This window comes from Helianthus annuus, chromosome 1 (assembly GCF_002127325.2).
Source record: "Helianthus annuus cultivar XRQ/B chromosome 1, HanXRQr2.0-SUNRISE, whole genome shotgun sequence".
Classification (NCBI taxonomy): domain Eukaryota; kingdom Viridiplantae; phylum Streptophyta; class Magnoliopsida; order Asterales; family Asteraceae; genus Helianthus; species Helianthus annuus.
The window spans coordinates 132,744,622-132,764,334 of NC_035433.2; the positions used below are offsets into that span (position 1 = coordinate 132,744,622).

General features: G+C 32.9%; 1 protein-coding gene across 1 annotated transcript; it reads right to left on the minus strand.

Annotated features, from left to right (window-relative positions):
* Positions 1-8,582: 8,582 nt before the first annotated feature.
* LOC110878661 (NAD(H) kinase 1) lies at positions 8,583-13,480 on the minus strand. The gene is made up of 10 exons (XM_022127007.2): positions 13,199-13,480; positions 11,676-11,823; positions 11,438-11,557; positions 10,897-11,207; positions 10,677-10,771; positions 10,481-10,584; positions 10,234-10,307; positions 10,077-10,155; positions 9,206-9,513; positions 8,583-9,106 (listed from the first exon to the last, which is right to left on the minus strand). Exons 1-10 carry the CDS (start codon positions 13,223-13,225, stop codon positions 8,798-8,800), a joined length of 1,575 nt encoding a protein of 524 aa, XP_021982699.1. The 5' UTR covers positions 13,226-13,480; the 3' UTR covers positions 8,583-8,797.
* Positions 13,481-19,713: the final 6,233 nt, after the last annotated feature.

Below are 19,713 nucleotides of genomic sequence, written 5' to 3' on the forward strand. Positions count from 1 at the left end.
CATATGGGTCACTGTCAACTGTTTCTTCTGAATCCGAATCTGCATAAGCAGGCCTACGAAGGAAAAGCACGAAAAATTTATGTAGACGGTTATCCAAAAATAAATATGCACAACTACATTGTTTATGGAAATCAATCAATTATAGTTGAAAGTTTTATATTTTTAATGTAGAACAATGCACTTTTATATTTACGAACTCAAGTTTCCGACTGTGATAGCCTCCTAATTTTAAAATAGAGTAAACATATTACTGACCAAAATCATGAATCAATATTCAGTCTACGGTTATATTAACGTAAAGCTCTTCATCCAATCGTCTAAATTCACCAAGAAGAAACCCATTCTCATCAACAATCATCCCTCCGTATTTCTCAAACCAATCTTCATCCACCGATCTAAATTCACCACAAACATTCTCAACGACCACAGTGGACTCACGTGTCGTTTGCGATTTATTGGCCGATGTATCGGTCTTGGAACATGGAGATTCAACTTCATCATCATCGGATAGATTTATTACTTCAAGAATTGGATCATATGACCTAACTGAACTCGTGCACTCTTGTTTGGGAATATGGATCTTGTTTGACCCGTTGACTGGGGCCTGAAACCGGCGTTGTTAGAAGTCTTTTGTATTCTCTGTAGTTAGTAGAAGAAACCTCTGATAATGCCCTCTTCGACATTGTTTTGTTTGTTATTGATTGTAGAAACGCATCGAATGGGAAGAATATATTGAGACTTGGGGTCAACCAAATGATGGAAGGAGATGAAGAGTTGTTCTTAAAATTCCTTTAATTCTATTATTTCGGTTATGTTATCTTTAATTATTGTAATTCTAATTTCTCCTTTAATTCAATTAATTCAGTTACTTTAATTCTATTATTTCAGTTATGTTATCTTTAATTATTGTAATTCTAATTTCTTTTTTAATTCCATTAATTCAGTTACGTTATCTTTATTTTTATTTTAAGTCTAACCAAAGGAGATGAAGAGTTAACACACATATATTTTAAAGTAAATGTTTAAAGTTTTTTATTCCTTTAATTCCTTTAAAATTCCTTTAATTCCATTAATTCAGTTACGTTATCTTTAATTTTATTTTAAGTCTAATTTGTTACAATTATAATATTAATTTTATTAATTTGAAGAAAAAATATATTTAAGAGACTCATGTATTTAAGAGTCTCATTAATGAAGGTTGTAAAATAGTTCATATAACTAAATTCTAAATTTTTAATTTTATTTTAAGTCTAATTTGTTACAATTATAATATTAATTTTATTAATTTGAAGAAAGAATGTATTTAAGAGACTCATGTATTTAAGAGTCTCATTAATGAAGGTTGTAAAATAGTTCATATAACTAAATTCTAAATTTTTAATTTTATTTTAAGTCTAATTTGTTACAATTATAATATTAATTTTATTAATTTGAAGAAAGAATGTATTTAAGAGACTCATGTATTTAAGAGTCTCATTAATGAAGGTTGTAAAATAGTTCATATAACTAAATTCTAAATTTTTAATTATATATTTAAGTCTAATTTGTTACAATTATAATATTAATTTTATTAATTTGAAGAAAGAATGTATTTAAGAGTCTCATTAATGAAGGTTGTAAAATAGTTCATATAACTAAATTTTTAATTATATATAGATACTATTAAAACCTTATTAAAAAGCAAATACTTCATGCATATGAGAGTTGTAACAATGGCTTTGGGAGTTTCTCAAAAAAAATTGGATTTTTTTCTTTTTAACCCTAAATTTTCAATTTTTGGCAAGTTAAGTTTAAAGTTTTAATATTTGTTTTCTTTTTAACCCTAAAGTTTTAATATTTGTTTTCTTTTTAACCCTAAAGTTTTAATCTTTAACAATTTGAGTTTATAGTTTTAACTTTGATAATATTTGTTTCCTTTTTAACCCTAAAGTTTTAATCTTTGACAATTTAAGTTTAAAGTTTTAATCTTTGGTAATTTAACCCCTTTAATTAATTTGATTTTTCACTTCTAATTCAAAAGTTTCCATCTTATACAATTTAACCCCTTTGATTAATTTGATTTTTCACTTCTAATTCAAAAGTTTCATCTTTTGCGATTTAACCAGTTTCATTTTTTTACTTATGTGTTGTAACCTTCGCTTTGGGGGTTTTACATAAAAAAATTTATTGTTTTACTTTTCACACAAAAGTATTTCATAAATTACTTTTATCTCAAAACTATTTGTTTTTTACTTTTAACACAAAAGTATTTCATAAATTACTTTTAACCCAAAACTATTTGTTTTTTACTTTTAACACAAAACCTTTTATCTTTTGCAATCTATCCTCCCAACTTTTTTTGCTTTCAACTTTGGTCCTTTATAGTTTTCATTTTCTGCAAAATTTTCTCTTTGTGCTTCGTTCTAAATTTTGTGACTTAACACATCGCAAACGTGCGTCTTTGGTTTAACGTTTTTACATTTCGTTCTAAATTTTGCGAGTTAACACGACGCAACGTACGTGTGTGGGTGAACGTTTTTACATTGTCTATTTTTTCCCGTTTGACAGGTTCAACATAACCTGCGCGTCCTAAATCGACTTAGTTATAACTAAAGAATTCCCGCCGCATTGCGGTGGGTCGTAATTCTAGTTTATTTTATTCATTATATATAGATATTACGTTGTTGATGCTGGATATCCAAATACTAGAGGTTATCTTGCTCCATATAAAGGAACCAACATTCGTTATCATCTACCAGATTTTCGTCGTGGAAAAACGGTTGCTAGTCGTGCTCCTAGAGGACCTAAAGAGATATTTAACTACCATCATTCATCATTGAGAAATGTCATTGAACGAACTTTTGGAGTATGGAAGGCTAGATGGGAGATATTACAACATATGCATGTCAATTACACCTACGAGACACAAGTAAAGATCGTGCTAGCATCTATGGCAATTCATAATTATATTAGAAAAAAAGATACATGTGATGAAGGATTTACCAGGGCGGAACAAGAATCTTACACTCCAACAATGGTCGAGGATCTAATGACATTAATGAAGTAAATGAAGACACAAGTACACAACGTAGAATAGATGATTTATACATGAGTGCAGTTAGATATATGATTGCAGGAGATCTAACCAAACCAAGATGAATGTTCATTGAATATTAATTTATTTTTGTAGAAGTTTTACGTTATCTTCGACATAATTTATCCAAAAATGATGGTATAACTCATAACAACAAAGTAGATACATATAAAATATAAGTTATGTGATAATATGTAACCATGCCCTTTTTGGTCATTTTACTAATATAAGCTAAATAAAAAAAAGCTAACACAAACACTTAAAAAGAGCTTATCAACTTGTAGAATATAAGCTAATCCAAACACTTAAAAATAGCTTATCAAATGAAAGAAAATAAGCATAAGCTACTTTAAAATATAAGGATAAGCCAAAAAAATAAAAGCTAGGCCAAACACCCCCTAACTATTAAAAAAACCATTAATACGTTATAATCATATATTATACTATGGAGCTATTTATTTATCTCTTAGGCTCTTAATGGTCCAGAGCTTTTACTGGTTTAGCACTTGATGGCTTAGACTGTTTGTTTCATTTGCCTCTGAATGGTTAAGATTTATACAGAGTCTGAATGATCAAGACCTATAATCTGAATTGGTTAGACATTTGCCTCTGAACGGTTAAGCATTATGCAGGCTCTTAATGGTTCAGACCTCTTATTGGTTCAGCACTTAACCATTCAGATGTTGCCAAACAGCCCCTATATCTTAAAGGACAAATTCGGTGGAAACCCCACCGGCTTTGCCTTCCTCCCCCTTATTTTTCTGGATAATACAATTTTAGCCCCTTGACTTTGGTATTTTCAAAGTTTCATAAAATAGCAAATTTAGTCCCTAAACTACTACTTCATTTTACAAATAGTTTGCTTTTGCCACCCCAACTTTATGGTAGTTTCCTTTTCAGCCCCAACTTTGTTATAGTTTCCTTCTTACCCCAAAACTTTAACAAATTTTATCTTTACCCTTTCTTAGCCCTTAAGTTTAGAAAATGCAATTTTTAACCACTTAACTTTTTATGAACTTTGTAATGCCACTTTGACCCCCTCAAAAGTTTTTGACTTGACGACACCGGCTTTGCCTTCCTCCCCAATACTTTCACGGATGTTGCAATTTTTGCTCCTTGACTTTCGTATCTTTAAAGTTTCATAAAATGGCAAATTTAGTCCCTAAACTACTACTCCATTTTACAAATAATTTGCTTTTGACACCCCAACTTTGTGGTAGTTTCCTTTTCAGCCCCAACTTTGTTATAGTTTCCTTCTTACCCCAAAACTTTATCAAATTTTATCTTTATCATTTCTTAGCCCTTAGTTTAGAAATTCAATTTTTAACCATTTAACTTTTTATAAACTTTGTAAATGCCACTTTGACCCCCTCGAGAGTTTTTGTCTTGACGATATAAATTCGAGTTAGTCGGGTCGCGTATAATACGTTATGATTGTACGATATAAATTCTATTTATGTTACATTTTGATCCAATCGCAATGCAACTATAGGATACATTGAGTTCAATCGGATACGGCAAAACGTGTGTTTCCATATGGTTAACACATCACATAACGCTTGGACTAATCAATTCAATATTTGCGAGGTATTCGCGCCGCAAAGCGCGAGGGTCTTATTACTAGTTTTACTTATACAGAAGATGATAGATGCGTGCCTGGCAAGGGAGGGTTGCGACGAAGGTTACCGAGAACAAGGGGCGCCCAGGCTTTGTACACGAGCAAAACAACCCCAATCGACAAGGCAAACTAGTGTTGGTGGAAAAAATATTTACCAAAATAGTGTTCATTGAAAAGTATTTACCAAAATAGTGTTTCTTAATTATTTTGTGTGTCTTTTCTTTTTAACCAACATATTAAACTTTTATAATATTTCTATTAAGTTAATGAAGTGTGTATTTTTTTATTCTTTAATAATTTATTTTTTTTAACAAATCTAATATATTTTTTTATTTCTCTGATCAACTTTTTATATTTTTTTAGCAATAACTTTTTTAGAAAAACTTATTAGTTTTCTTTTTCTTTTCCTATAAAATTAAATCATTATCTATTTATGTATACTTATATTACACTTTCTTATGTTTTTAATAAATCGATCCAGACACACTTTCTTCTTAAACAAGAATTGATCTTTTTTCCTCAACGTCTTTAACAGTAGTTCAAGACTAATCCAAGTTATTATTATTACTATGATTACTTTATTATTATATATATCAATTTACAACAGATGTTTGCTACAGTATTTGAGGGTATTTTTGTAATTTGAAACCTCATGCAATTAGGTTATCCACGCGTCTGATTTGGTTCTCTGTTCCCCTCTTCGTACTCTCCAGGCCAGAACAGCGTGCGCACCACCGCAACTACCGACTCCCTTCCATCTGCTACTACTGATCATCGTTGATTGACACCACCGCCAGTATCGACCCTATTCCGTTCGCTGATTCAAGCGGCCTACCGATTCCAAAGCAGGTTATTATATCGATGCTCCACCGCTAGTACCGACCCTATTCCGTTCGCTGATTGAATCGGCCCCAGGTTATTATATTGATGCTCTAATTACCAGTTTCTTAGTTGTTTCAATCTTAGTGTTTTTCTTCACAAAATTTAAATTTAGGCCATCTTTAATTTACTAAACTGGGTTTACTCTTAGGGGAATCAGCTTCCCTCATATTAAACCCTAGATTCTCAGGCTGAAACAACACAAATTTGTGTTATAGCTTCACTTTAATAAAGTCTGATGCATGCATTGAATCTGTAAATACAGTAAACCAATTGGAAAATCATGGCATATGAGCTTTAATTCATGCAATAAGTTACTCATGAGTCATGAAAAGGCTTTCATAGAAAACACTGAACCTGGTTATACAATTTATAGAAAAAGTAGTTTAAGAGAACGTGAAGTGTTATCATGTTGAAGTAATATGAAGATGTCTTCCTTCACAGCTTGTTGTAACAGACTGATCATCATCTTTTCTACTTTATACATATCTCACTAGTTACTAGGCACTGTAGTGCATCATGAAATTTTTATGGTTTTCAAATTTTGCCACAATCAACAATCCATATGCATATTTGTCTGATGGGTTACGCACCACCTCTTGGTGAAACAAGCAAAATCGAATCCTTTTCCTCTGCATGTTTGAGTTCATTTTTACTTTTTAGTTTCTATGCCAAAAGTTGTAAAAAATATTTTGAGTTGCAATTTGTAAATAAAATTTTGAGTTAATTACATAGTTAGTCCCTGTGGTTTGCACAAAGTAACATACTTAGGTACTAATAGTTTAAAATCACATTCTAGGGTATTAACTTTTCATTTTGTAACGTTTGAAGGTATTAATGTTATTTGTAAGTTTAAGATCACATTTTATTTAGTACATAAGTATGTTATTTTGTGCAAACCACAGGGACTAACTATGTAATTAACTCTAAAATTTTAGTTATAAATTGTAATAATCTCTCGATCATTTCTCTTATATGAATTCCCAGTAAATCAGTAAATTGTAATAACTTATATTTAAAAATTAAAAAGTATATTGATTGATTAAAAAAATATCAATCATTCAAAAATTAAAATAAACAGACATTTGATTAATTTAATAGAAATATTATTAAAGTTTAATATTTTGGTTAAAAAGAAAAGGCACATACAAAATAACCAAGAAACACTATTTTAGTAAATAGTTTTCAAAGAATATCATTTTGGTAAATATTTTTTTCACCAATACTAGTTTAGGAAAAAAAAACTCACAGAAGATGATGGATACGTGTCTGGCAAGGGAGTGCTGCGACCAAGGTTACCGAGAACAAGGGGCGCCCAGGCTTTGTACACGAGCAAAACAACCCCAATCAACAAGGCAACCCAAGGACCAAGCTCCCCTTCCCCACGTCGCCTAGAAAACTCGCTCAGTGACTTGGTTTATCGCACACTGACTCTTGTACACGCCCCAACGACCTGGTTGCTTGCACAACGACTCGTGATTTTGGGCCCGAAACTTGTGAACGTGCCCCAACGATTAGCAAACCTCGAAAAATATATGTTCGAAAAAAACATGATAAAATGGGACTTTGAAATATTGGAACTATAAAATGGGTTAAACGCTAGAAAGACTTTGAAAATTTAATTACATAGAATGTCTGAAAGGTTCTTTTGTCCGTTGTCGCAAGAATCTTCAGACTATGCTTTTTTCTAAAGATATCTTCTGTTTTCTAGGTCTAGCTAGAGTTCTCCACTTCAAAGTGAATTTGATCAAATTTTATACAATTTTAAATTACTTTTGGTTTTAATTCAGTTTGAGAATGTTAAAAATTAAAATCAATCGATATTACAAGTTCTATAATAGACAACTATATTAAAGAATATTAGTTAAAACATGATAGCAGCTTATGTGATGTTCAGAATTTATTAAGAAAGATAGAATTTTTAGAAGAGAACTTACTTCAGTTTGAGAATATTAAAATCAATCATAATACAAGCTCTATGATAAAAACGTGATAGCAGCTTATGTGATTAAAACTTTTAGAAGAGAACCATCATTTAGAAGGTAAATAATATTATCGCCATGTTACATGTATATTTATTTATTTAATCGATTGTTACCGTAGAGAAAACAGTTTCCAAAACTAATTGATAAATTGATTTGTAAGAATAAATAACGAAAACTTGCTAAACAATTTGCACAAAACAAAACGAGAAATATAAATTTCATCTATACAGATACTTTATACAAATAGTTTTTTAACTTCGCAAACTATAACTATAAACTATTTGGTATATTAAAGAGTAAATTACTTTTTGAGTCTTTGTGTTTTAGTGGTTTTAACTATTTGAGTCCAAAATCAAAAAGTTTAACGCCCTGAGTCCCTAACCATTTATTTTATAACGTTTTGAGTCCAATTTTGTTCATTTTATAACGATTTGAGTCCAAAAAATTGGACTCAAAAGGTTAAAATTTGGACCCAAAAAGACTCAAATGGTTAATGAAAATACTTATAGGGACTCAGGTCATTAAACTTTTTGCTTTTAGACTCAACTAGTTAAAACCACTAAAACACAGGGACTCAAAAAGTAATTTACCCTATATTAAATCACGTGGATTTGTGAAGGGGAATGTGGCGTGAGGTGGCATACTAGCCACTAGTGGAACACCACCCCTAATTGGTAATTGTGATGATGTGGAGATATCCACGAATCCATTAACATGCAATTTAATTTGGAGAAATAATAATAATAAAAAAAAAGAGGGGATAGTGAACCACACTTATAGATAGTGAAGAATAGAGACGGTGAAAGGGGATACTGAAGTAGCGTTAAGATGGATGATAATGATGTATGTTTAGTTCACCAGTGAACCACACCCTTTGACGTTATTGTTCGTAAAAGTAAAAGTCGAGATACACGACAAGGTAGGAACATGCTTCAATTTGTGTCATCAAATTCAACCCAAGAATTTGTTGTTACACTATAAAGTTCATGGGATAGATTGGTCTTTGTGGATTGTACAACATGTTCCATCTTGATAATTACACGAGTTCTATGACTTGTGGTATAAGAAGTACTTCGTATATATTGATACACTTGTGAAATAGTGAAAATACATCGATATCATATTACATGTCAATATACAATGCTCTCTATTGTTTAACGTAATAATAATTTATAAGTCAAAATAGTTAACGCTAATCAGCATGACCTTATACTGATTGACCCACATAAAAACATTAACCCGTTATGTTTCTCGCGGTCCATCGAAAGATTGAGTCTTTCTCAGGTTCCAATGCAGGCCATCATGGATGCTGTGCAAAAAGTCATTGGTTGAATCCCCTCTACAGGCTGTGGGTACCGGCCAAACCGACATGCTACACACAAGTGCGTCACCTGGAGCCAACTGTTTCCTATCTTTCCCGTCAAATGATGCCCATGCATGACCTCGACTGTTGAACGGAACTTGGATCCGAAGTGTTACATACTCGGGTAATATCAGAGGCCGGAAAGATAAGGAATGCGGACAGATTGGAGTGAATAATATGCCGGGAACCTGCATGTTTTGTTTCAAGTCATGTAAAGAAGTGATTTATGAAAATAGAGTGCAAGCAATATTGTTTAAGAATGAAGGGGAAACATCGCAAAAACGTACCTGTGGATGGACCATCGAACCTCCAGCCGCAAGCGAGTAAGCAGTGCTCCCTGAAGTTGTTGATAAAATCAATCCGTCTCCTTGTACACATGTGACAAATGAGTTATCACAATAGCATTCCAAGTTGGTAAGGAATGATGAAATCCCACGGTCGATCGTAACTTCATTCAACACAAGTATTGGCTCTTCAGTCTCGTATTCGTTTTTAGCTGCTTCACGAATCACATGGCACTGCAATCGATTCCTAAGCGTAATACTGATGGGACCTTGTAGGATTGATTTCAAACATTCTCTGTATTGTTCACTGTCTTTTGAATTAAAGTTAAAGATCACTTATGAACCAAATTCAGTTTGTCTATGGCAGACTGCAATGGGTACATATATATAGAGAAAGGGGCCGGTTAGCGTATAAGACCACCTTATCGTGCGATGCGTACGCGAGCATCTCAACCGCACATCTGATCTAATCTAGGCTTTCAATTGAACGCGGTGGCACAACAGTAATTAACTTTGCATAATTACGCACGTTATTGCATAATTACGCATGTTATAATACATAATTACCCACGTTATTTGCATAACTACGCATAGGTTGGGTTAAATCCTAATTACGCATGTTATATTGGTGTTTGCGTACCGTCGCACGTTAAGAGCCTTTTGTATTTAAACCTTATACTATATATATGCTCTTATCTTTATCAATATAGAGTTAGAAATTTACTTTAAAACATTAGATTATTATTAAAACAAAATAGTTTTCAAGAGCACAGCATATTCACCCGACCCGCCAATTTGCCGCCTCCACTTATCATGCATAATATAAAACTTAAAACTGAAGAAACGAGTAATATTTACAGAAAGATAAGGATACGAAATGGAGTCATGAAGCCCAAAGAACCCATAGAGAATGGCACGATTGGAGGAACGGGGCCTTTAAACAACGATGCAGCCTGCAAAAAGTAATTATTACTGATTAATAACCGTAAATATCATTTGATTTCAAAAGACATGGAAATGAAAGCACATACCCAAAGCACAGTTCCATCACCACCAAGAGTTACGATAAAATCAACTTTCTCATGCAGATGCAAAACACCATCGCCTGTCAAGTAACGATACAAGAGCGATTAGCAAGAGAACTTTCTAGAACATATCATCTGACTTTATGGGCAATAGACATAAAACGGATGCTCATCTTAGTGAATCGTTTTTTTTTTTTACAATATAACAAATCATACAACTTTTCAACCAGAATGGCAACTTTATGTGACTCACCATCTTTCCAGGTCTGTACAAAGCTGTAGTAAGAGGACTCGGTTAGCAATTCCGTTCTTACTCGTGGTTCCACGTAAATATTTAACTTTTTCTCCCTCAACCACCTGAAACATGAACCACTGTTGATTAACACATGAATATAACATATATAAACGTAAGACGACAGAGATATAAGATGCAAAAATATTGACGCTACCTGACAATTTCAGCACAAACAACTTTAACAGAAATTGAATTCGGTTTTGTCAAGATGAGCACAGTCTGCGGAGGAGATTCCCATTTCAAACAAATCTGTAATAAAAGACCATAAAGACGCAAATTACAACTTGTTTAGGCAGATAAAAACTCTCTATGAAAACAATACAGAGTTAACCGTTACAGTTTTCTTATTATACATCTTATACACAGTGTCATACCTGTTTACTGCTACGTTCTGCTGTTGTTATATTCCCTTTTTCAAAAGAGACAACATCACGTTTATGTTGATCATTCTTTTCACCATTGCAGCTCCAGTGTAGCTTGAATGATGCCTTTCGAATAAGCTTGCTACGGGCATTGGGATAAGAATTTTGTTCCTTGTCCCAAAGAACCTCGTGAGAGTATATTCCGTTCTTTCCACGGTACGTTGGAGGCTGTTCATTTGCTTCAAGCATGGGTTCAAGGCGCTGTTCTGAGTTTTCAAATTTCTTCTCAGTACGGTTATTGTATAGGTCAACGGATGTCAGAACTGAATGAAATGTAGAAAAAACTAGAGTTAAAATGATAAAGATGTGAAATTAGATAAACTTTATGTATAAGGTCTCAAAGTACAACATGTACAAAATATTCATGACAAAAGCACTTTAGCAGAATTATATACAATGCAAACATAATAAAGATGTATGTGTGTATTTCTTTTTTACTTTGCTACATGTGCTAACAAATAGAGAACTTAATCATATATCTCGTCTTTTATACCTTTATTTTCCAACTGCAAGTTCCGTTGTCGCTCCAGTTCGTATTTGCGTTTCCATTCTGATGCCTCAGCTTGTGCGGAAGCTTTTCCCTCTGCTGCCCGTCTTAAAGCTTTACCAACAGCTATACATCAATCCAAACAAAACAAAACAAAAAAAAAAAATCAGTATTCCACGTCATTATACGGCTATACGCTACTGCTAACAATTACATATGATATTAGCTGAAAACATGACCATACTTCTCATGGCCTCTGAAAACTCCACAAGATTGTCTTCAATCCCCTCAACAAGAGGCTGCTCGACAATTTCCTTTACAGCTTTCTCGGAGTTTAAAAGGGAAAACGAATCAAGAAAATCACTCTCATATGGCAAATTAGATGCATTACCCTGTTGAAAATTGGCATACAAGACATAAGCATAAGAAACATGACAGAAAAGGTAGAAAACTTGTAATTAACTGCCAAGTGACCCGTGTAGAATCTCGATACATAATTTTACAATTTTAGCCCTCTCAACTCGCTCTAGCCGAGTGCTAATTTCCTACATATTCCATTATGTAAAATCTTTTCCTTACATAAATTCTCACAGCCATAACAATACCATCATCTAAGACATAACCGATATAGTTCGACTCATCCCAATAGATTCCATAATAGTTTCCATCAAGCTCATAGATAACCAGAAATGAAATCTTCCCAACAAAAGTAAGTTTTATTAAAAAAATTAATTCATAAAACTCATATGATCATAAGGGTAAACTTCAAAATCAACCAATGAGAGTGTGCCATGTCATTCAATGAAAAGTGTTTAAACTATGCTCAAAAGTGTTGGCAATGGTTAGACACTTCATGAATTGGTAAACTATTTAAAAAAAAAAAGAAAAAGGTGTGATTGGTTGAGATGGCATGGACCCCACCACACACACACCCTCTCTCCTGCCCTCCTTCTCCCCGTTCGGTAACCAAACACCGATCCCATCCCCTCACCGCGCGGCAATGATGGTTGGCGGTGGTGTTCCCGAGCGGCAAACTCCCTTTGCCGCCCACACCGTATCCCCTAAACTTCTAAATAATTCGCATGCAATCAATACTGTTCACTGTGTTTATGATGAAGTAATCATCACATCTGTCAATCAGGCAGCCAACCACCTTTCTTCTGTCCCATCTTCTCGCTATAGTTCAACTACCTATTTTGTTTTCTAGCAATAAATCCAAGCTCACCAAATCTGACCCTTACTAAACACTTAAACAGCATACAACAACAACAAATTGACCTTTGAAAATTCAGAATAAACCAGAAACACACACAAAAAAAGAAAAAAAAAACAACAGCAGCAACAACAACATTCCTGATGTCAACTTTAATAAAGTTAAAAAGTTTCCATCACTATGATCAATTCACATAAACCCTAACCCTAACTTGCGTACTTACAATTCTTCTGAAAACAGTAAACAGTGCATATATAACCAAGCTCAAATTGACTGAAATGAAAGAATGATACGCATGCACAAGATATGAACAATAAACCAGAAACACAAAACAACACTCCTGATGTCAACTTCAATCAAAACATTCATCACTTAATATAAACCCTAACCCTAAGTTGTGTACTTCCAATAGTCTTCAAACAAAAGTCAAAACAATCAAACGATGCATATATAAACAAGCTCAAAATGATTGAAATGAAAGAATAATAGGCATGCAGAAGATATAAACCCTAAATAGATCAATTAAGATAGATAGAAGTCAGAATTAAACATACATTAGCGTTAGGACTTTCCGGAGCCATGACAGTATAAAGAATGATGAATTGATGAAGTTTGAGGGAAGTGAGGGGTGAAATTGGGGATTTATATAGGTGGAAGGTGTAGTGGGGTGAAGGTAGGTGGAATCCATAGAAGACGCGTGGGGGGTCGTGGAGGAAGATGATGATATCTGGGAGGGAGGGAGAAGAAAACGAAAGCGAAAGGGAGACAAGTCAACACCGTGAGAACGTCAACAACGGTGAGCCCAACCACTTGAACTGCTTTCAACTCCATGTTTTCGCACAATTTGACTACATTTTTATTCACTTTGTTTTATTCATTCTATATATGTGAATGCATGAATTGAGTGGTCGAAAGAAACATTATAATAATAAAAGAGTTTAATAAAGGTCATTTTTTGTCAATTTTTTTAAACGGTCAATCAATTATAAAAAAAAGTGTAGCAAGCTCTAGACAATGAGTTCCAAGACCCACACGACTGACGACATACACAACACTGCTACCTTCATTGTGTTCGGAACGGAACATCGTTTTAAACGAAATCGTAAGGTTTTAATGCCTATATTTGAAAAATCTAACTGAGTTATTTAATTGGACTCGGATTATGGCAGTTGGAAAAATCAGGTGTTCGGATAGTTAAAAATTTGAGAATTGGACTCAAGTAGTTAAAAACCACCACAATACAAGGACTCGAATTGTTGGGTTTTGAAAAGATCTATTGATGTTGAAAAGTCAAAAGGTTCATGTTTGACCAACATTTTATAGAACAATAAAAGGTTGACTTTGCAAAATACTAAGTGTTGCCTCTGCCCATGTATGAAAGAGTGTGAGAGCTTTTACTAGCCTTTTAGTGAGGGGAAGTATTATAGATTAGTAGACTGTAGTTTTGCAATTTTGATTTAATAGAATATGTGATGACTTCATTCTTACTATTGTGATTATTTTGTGTAAATTGATCTAATGAATTTCGTTGCTTAGGTTGTATACTGATTGATTGATTTACAAAACACAACACACACTGAGATCCTAACAATCAGTATTAAAGCTACATCTCTGAATTTGATCTAACAATCAAATTTAGAACAAAGTCTAAGATCATTTGTTGATATACAAATTGTTTGTGGTTCGAGTTTTTGAGAAATTGTCACTTAGCTGTTAAAAGCATTTTTTTGTGTTATGCTTTCCAAGATTTACATAAAACTCAGCAAACATGTTAATTCCTCATGATCCTTACAATATGGGATTATCAACAAAACCTTTAATACTTTTTCACCATAAATACAACATATGGCAAATGAGTCATTTTTTGTCTAATGACAACACCAGTTGTTGGACTCGTATGATGCATGGACCTTATGTTCCAACTTTACTCGCAGAGATACCAAATGTACGGATACCTAAAAATCCTAAATATTACTTTGAACAGGACTTCCGGAAGTTTGAACCCGATGCCAAAGCATTCACAATGCTTGCTATGGCTTTACAAACAAGATCTAAGTTGGTTTGTTACATTGTTCTAATGCTAAAGAGTTATGGGATGCCTTAAAGGAACAATTTGGTCGAACAAAAGAAGTAATTGAAAATAAGAGGGAGATTTTGATCAGTAGTATGAGACGTTTGGCCGTTTGGGTATGTTAAGGGGTAGGCATTAACTCGACAATTTGAGATGTTTAACTGTTTAATAAGTGAAGTAAAATTGGTTGAGCAAACTTACTCAAATAATACATCTTATACTTATCCAACCCAACCTTAGCTCTCCCATGGAGTCTTGGAAATTTTATATTAGTTTTCTAGTAAAACTTGTTTGTTAAGGTTGTATCTCAATCACCAGCTACTCAATAATAAAGTTTCTTCACACAAGGTTATGTTGACTAGAGTAGATGCCTGAAGATTTAACTAGTATGAACTTTGTTGATGGCCTTTATGAATTGAGGGGACTATCAAATTTTGAAGTTTGCAAAGCTGATAAACTTCACTAGTTCTTCTTGGATTGCATATGCTACAATGATACCTAAAGAACCATGGATATCTATCTATAATGAAGAAAAAATGCGGCTGAACAAAAGTTTATAGATATGCAAGTTGAGTAATAGAATATATTTAATAACAGAGGTTTTTCATACTTAAGCTTGTATGTTTATTAAATATGTTAATTTTTAAACCTTAACTTCCAGATAAAAACTGTATTTATATTAAAGAAAAAAGCTTACAAGTTTTTTAAGATCATTATTAAGTTCATATAGTTCATATATTATGATTTGAATCTAGCAATTTAAGGCTGGACGGGGTACCTTCGGTGACCTCACAAGTTTGATGATCGTGAATGTGCCGCCAACAACTTTCGGTGAACGGTGAAGTGGTTAAACGGTGAGTACTCACCGAGTGGGGAAGAGGAGAGAGAAGGAGAGAGAGAGAGGGTTAATGGTGGGTCCCACCCTATTTCAACCAATCACAAATTTATCTTTAAAAAAAATTGTTTTACCACTCTCCATTGTTTTATCATCCCTAGTGTTTGAGTGCAAAACGGAAAGTGAAAGGGAAGTTGACATGACATGACATTATTGGTTAGGGGAAAAGTTTACCTTCAAAACGTTTTTTTTTTTTTCTCTCTCTCAAATAGTTTGAAGTAGTAAGAAAGAAAAACAAAATATAAGTTTATTTTGAAGTAGTAAGAAAGAAAAACTAAATATATGTTTAGCAAAAATGAAAAGGGGAAGCGAGGTATGCACAAAGCATATAATAAAATTAAATAAAACGTTTGATTCTGCAAAACACATCTATCACTCTCAAAACGTAAATCCGTCCTCCACTTTGAATTTTAAAAGTTCGATTCTTCAACACAGTTTTAAGTGGATATGGAATAATTCACAATTATAACTATTTTATCAAAGTATTCATTAAGTGGATATGGAATAATTCTTAATTGTAACTATTTTATCAAAGTATTCAAACAAATAAAACGCTAGTTAAACAAACGTACAAGTCTATAGAACTAACATAACTAAACATAGGATTAGGATCAAATACAAAAGATCCTAATTGTAAGAAGTGTAAGAAGGATTTATAGAATGACAAGTGTCCAATAACCTAAATAAACCCACTACACAAAAAAACCCCACTACAAAAAAAAAAAAAAAAAAAAAACTTAAACATCCACCACCACCAAAAACCTAAACCCCCACCCCCCCCCCCCCACATCACCCACCCTAAAAAAAAATTTTTCTTTTTTTTTTTTTTTTTTGCCGAGAGGGTGGGGGTTTAGGTTTTTGGGTGGGGGTGGGGGTGGGTGTTTAGTTTTTTTTAGATTTTTTTTTTAGGTTTTTGGGCGGTGTGGAGGGGGGGGGTTAGGTTTTTTTTAGGTTTTTGTGGGGTGGGGGGTTAGGTTTTTTGGGGGTTTTTTGGTGAGGTATAGTTTTTTTTGCCGGGGGGGGGGGGGGGGGGGTTTAGGTTTTTTTTTTTTTTTTGGGGGGGGGGGGGGGTTAGGTTTTTGGGTGGTGGTGGGGTGGGGTGGTGGTGGGTGTTTAGGTTTTTGGTGGTGATGTAGTGGGTTTAGTTTTAGGTTATTGGACACTTGTCACTCTATAAATCCTTCTTACACTTCTTACGATTAGAAGCCTTTGTAGAATAACTTGACGCACTAAACATAATAGTACAGTTTTCTTTTCGTTGGAGCTTTTGGTTGTATTTCTCATATTCTATTTAGCAAGATAGTCTAACTAAAAGGTCTTCTTTTGTTTGGTTTTTAAGATTTGTGGGGAAGGGTTTCAAGTAGGGTGTATTTCATGGTCAGCATCTTGCTTTACTACTTATGTAATGGTTTGGTTTGGTCTTAATGATGATTTTTTTGGTTGTTAAAAATTCTAAATGTCTAATCAAATATGGTTCGTTGATTAAAGTCAACCCACTCTTTTAAGCTCAAGTAGTTTTGATCTTAGGGTGTCGTTGCAATGATAGAGATATTGATTATAATTTAATTTTCACTTCGTTCCGAACGTTCAAGTGTGATTTTATACCAAATTCGGATTAATAGACAAATACAAACCATTATTTGTTCCTTTTATAAATAATAAAAATAAAAAGTGATTAGGGTTTTAATTATTAAAGAATAGAAAATTAACAAAGTAAACAATTTTATTAACAGTCTAATATAAATAATAAAAACTAGTATAATTAAGAACCCCCGCGTTGCGGCGGGGGCGAACACTAATGTCACACTACTGCCAGCAACCACCGACACTGAAGTTGCGGCGTGTTAATGCGAAGAAATTAAACCGAAATGTAAAACATAGAATAAAATAACTAAGTTGATCTAGGAATCTTGTGTTACGATGAACCCACGTCTATTTTTTCCCGTTTGATAGGTTCATCATAATCTATATATAATATATAGAGTAAAATGCACAGATAGTCTCTGTGGTTTGGTGAAATTTCACCTTTAGTCCCCAACTTTTCAAAATTACACTCTTAGTCCCTGTGGTTTCACAAGTTGTTACTCGGATAGTCCCCAAAGCGGATGGAGGTTAGTTTTTCTGGTTAAGTAGGTGTGAAATGACAAGGACTATCCGAGTAACAACTTGTCAAACCACAGGGACTATCCGAGTAACCTTCATCCGCTTTAGGGACTATCCGTGTAACAACTTGTCAAACCACAGGGACTAAGAGTGTAATTCTGAAAAGTTGGGGACTAAAGGTGAAATTTCACCAAACCACAGGGACTACCTGTGCATTTTACTCTAATATATATATCATTACCACTATACAAACCATAATGCATACATTACAACAACCATTGCATCAATATGTTGCAACTTATATTTATAAAAGATTTTGGCTAAATTAATTAGATTATTATAAATAATAATAATTTACAAATAAAACAGCACAACTTTTAATGGACCAAACCGATTGAATTTGGTAAGATAATGAAACCATTATTTGATTAAGGTACAACCACTTAAGCACAATTTACAACCATACATGCATACAAAATAGATTGAATTTGGTTAGATAATAAAACCATTATTTGATTAAGGTACAACAACTTAAGCACAATTTACAAAAATGTTACAAAATAATAGTATATAAATAAATTAGAGAATGAAACAATTATTTGATTAATGTACAACAACTTAAACACAATGTACAATCATACATGCATACAAATGTTACAAAATAATAGTATATAAATAAAAAGTGATTAGGGTTTTAATTATTAAAGAATAGAAAGTTAACAAAGTAAACAATTTTATTAACAATCTAATATGTTTTTGGGAAAAGATTTTGAAATTGTGACCAAGAAATCAAACAAACAAACCATTCAAAAATTGAATTTCATAAACGTTTCACACAAGTACTTGAATCAAATCAAGAAAATAAATTCAAAGTGCCGAAATTAAATTTTATTTAGGCAGACACGATTGTTAAATTAGCCAAACAGTTCAATAACGAAAACAAATTATAAAACTTACAACAACAAAAAAAAAAAAAAAAAAAAAAAAAAAAGAGAGAGAGAGAGAGAGAGAGAGAGAGAGAACCAAAAGTCTTGAGAATTTAGAAACTTCCATGTTTAAATCCCACTTGCTTCCTGTTGTCGGGTACACAAAGTCAAAAGGATCATCCTTTTCTTCGAGTTAACTTTGCTAGCCAACAAGTTAGCCTATTTAATTGGGACATATAGTTATTAGAGATATGGTCTCACGTTTAAACTTGTGAAGGGCAATTAATTTTTAGGATTATTTTAGTAGAATAGAGCAAGTGTTACATAAAAAAAGTGTAATTTATATCCATGTGGTTTGTCCACTATTGTTATTTCAGACCAAATTTCGACGTTGTACTATTTTTCTCCATAACATTTTCGAAACGTGCCATTTCAGTAAAAAAAACTAGCCCCGGTTAAAAAATTCAGTTAGCTCATGGACAAAAATGACATTTTGATCTAGATTTTTTATTTTTTTAAACTTCTTTATTATCTATAACAAATATAAATGTATCAAATAATATAATAAGTATAATATTATTTAATATAGTTAGAGATCAAACGTTTAATTTCAAATTTAGTTAATAGTAAATTACTTTTTAGTCCCTATGTTTTAGTGGTTTTAACCACTTGAATTCAAAATCAAAAAGTTTAACGCCCTGGGTCTCTAACCGCTCATTCACACCCCTGTAAAAAATTCAAAAAACTTTTTGTAAGCCCGAGTTCTCTAAGTTCTTACAACTTGTAGAAATTTTCATTTTACCCTAACCATATATATTTGTTAAGATAAAATATATTATTTGGATATAAACAATAATTACTTTTTTTTTTGAACGGTTAATTTCTATAATCCCTGTCGTCTATGGGACTTGAACCCAAGACCTTCCCCTTCCCAACCTAGGTGTTTTAAAGGCTTTGCCTTTGCCAATGGACCACCACCCCATTGGTATAAACAATAATTACTAATAAAGTATCAAATCACATGTACAAGTACTTATAGTATATAACTTAGAAGACTAAAATTACAAGCGAGTT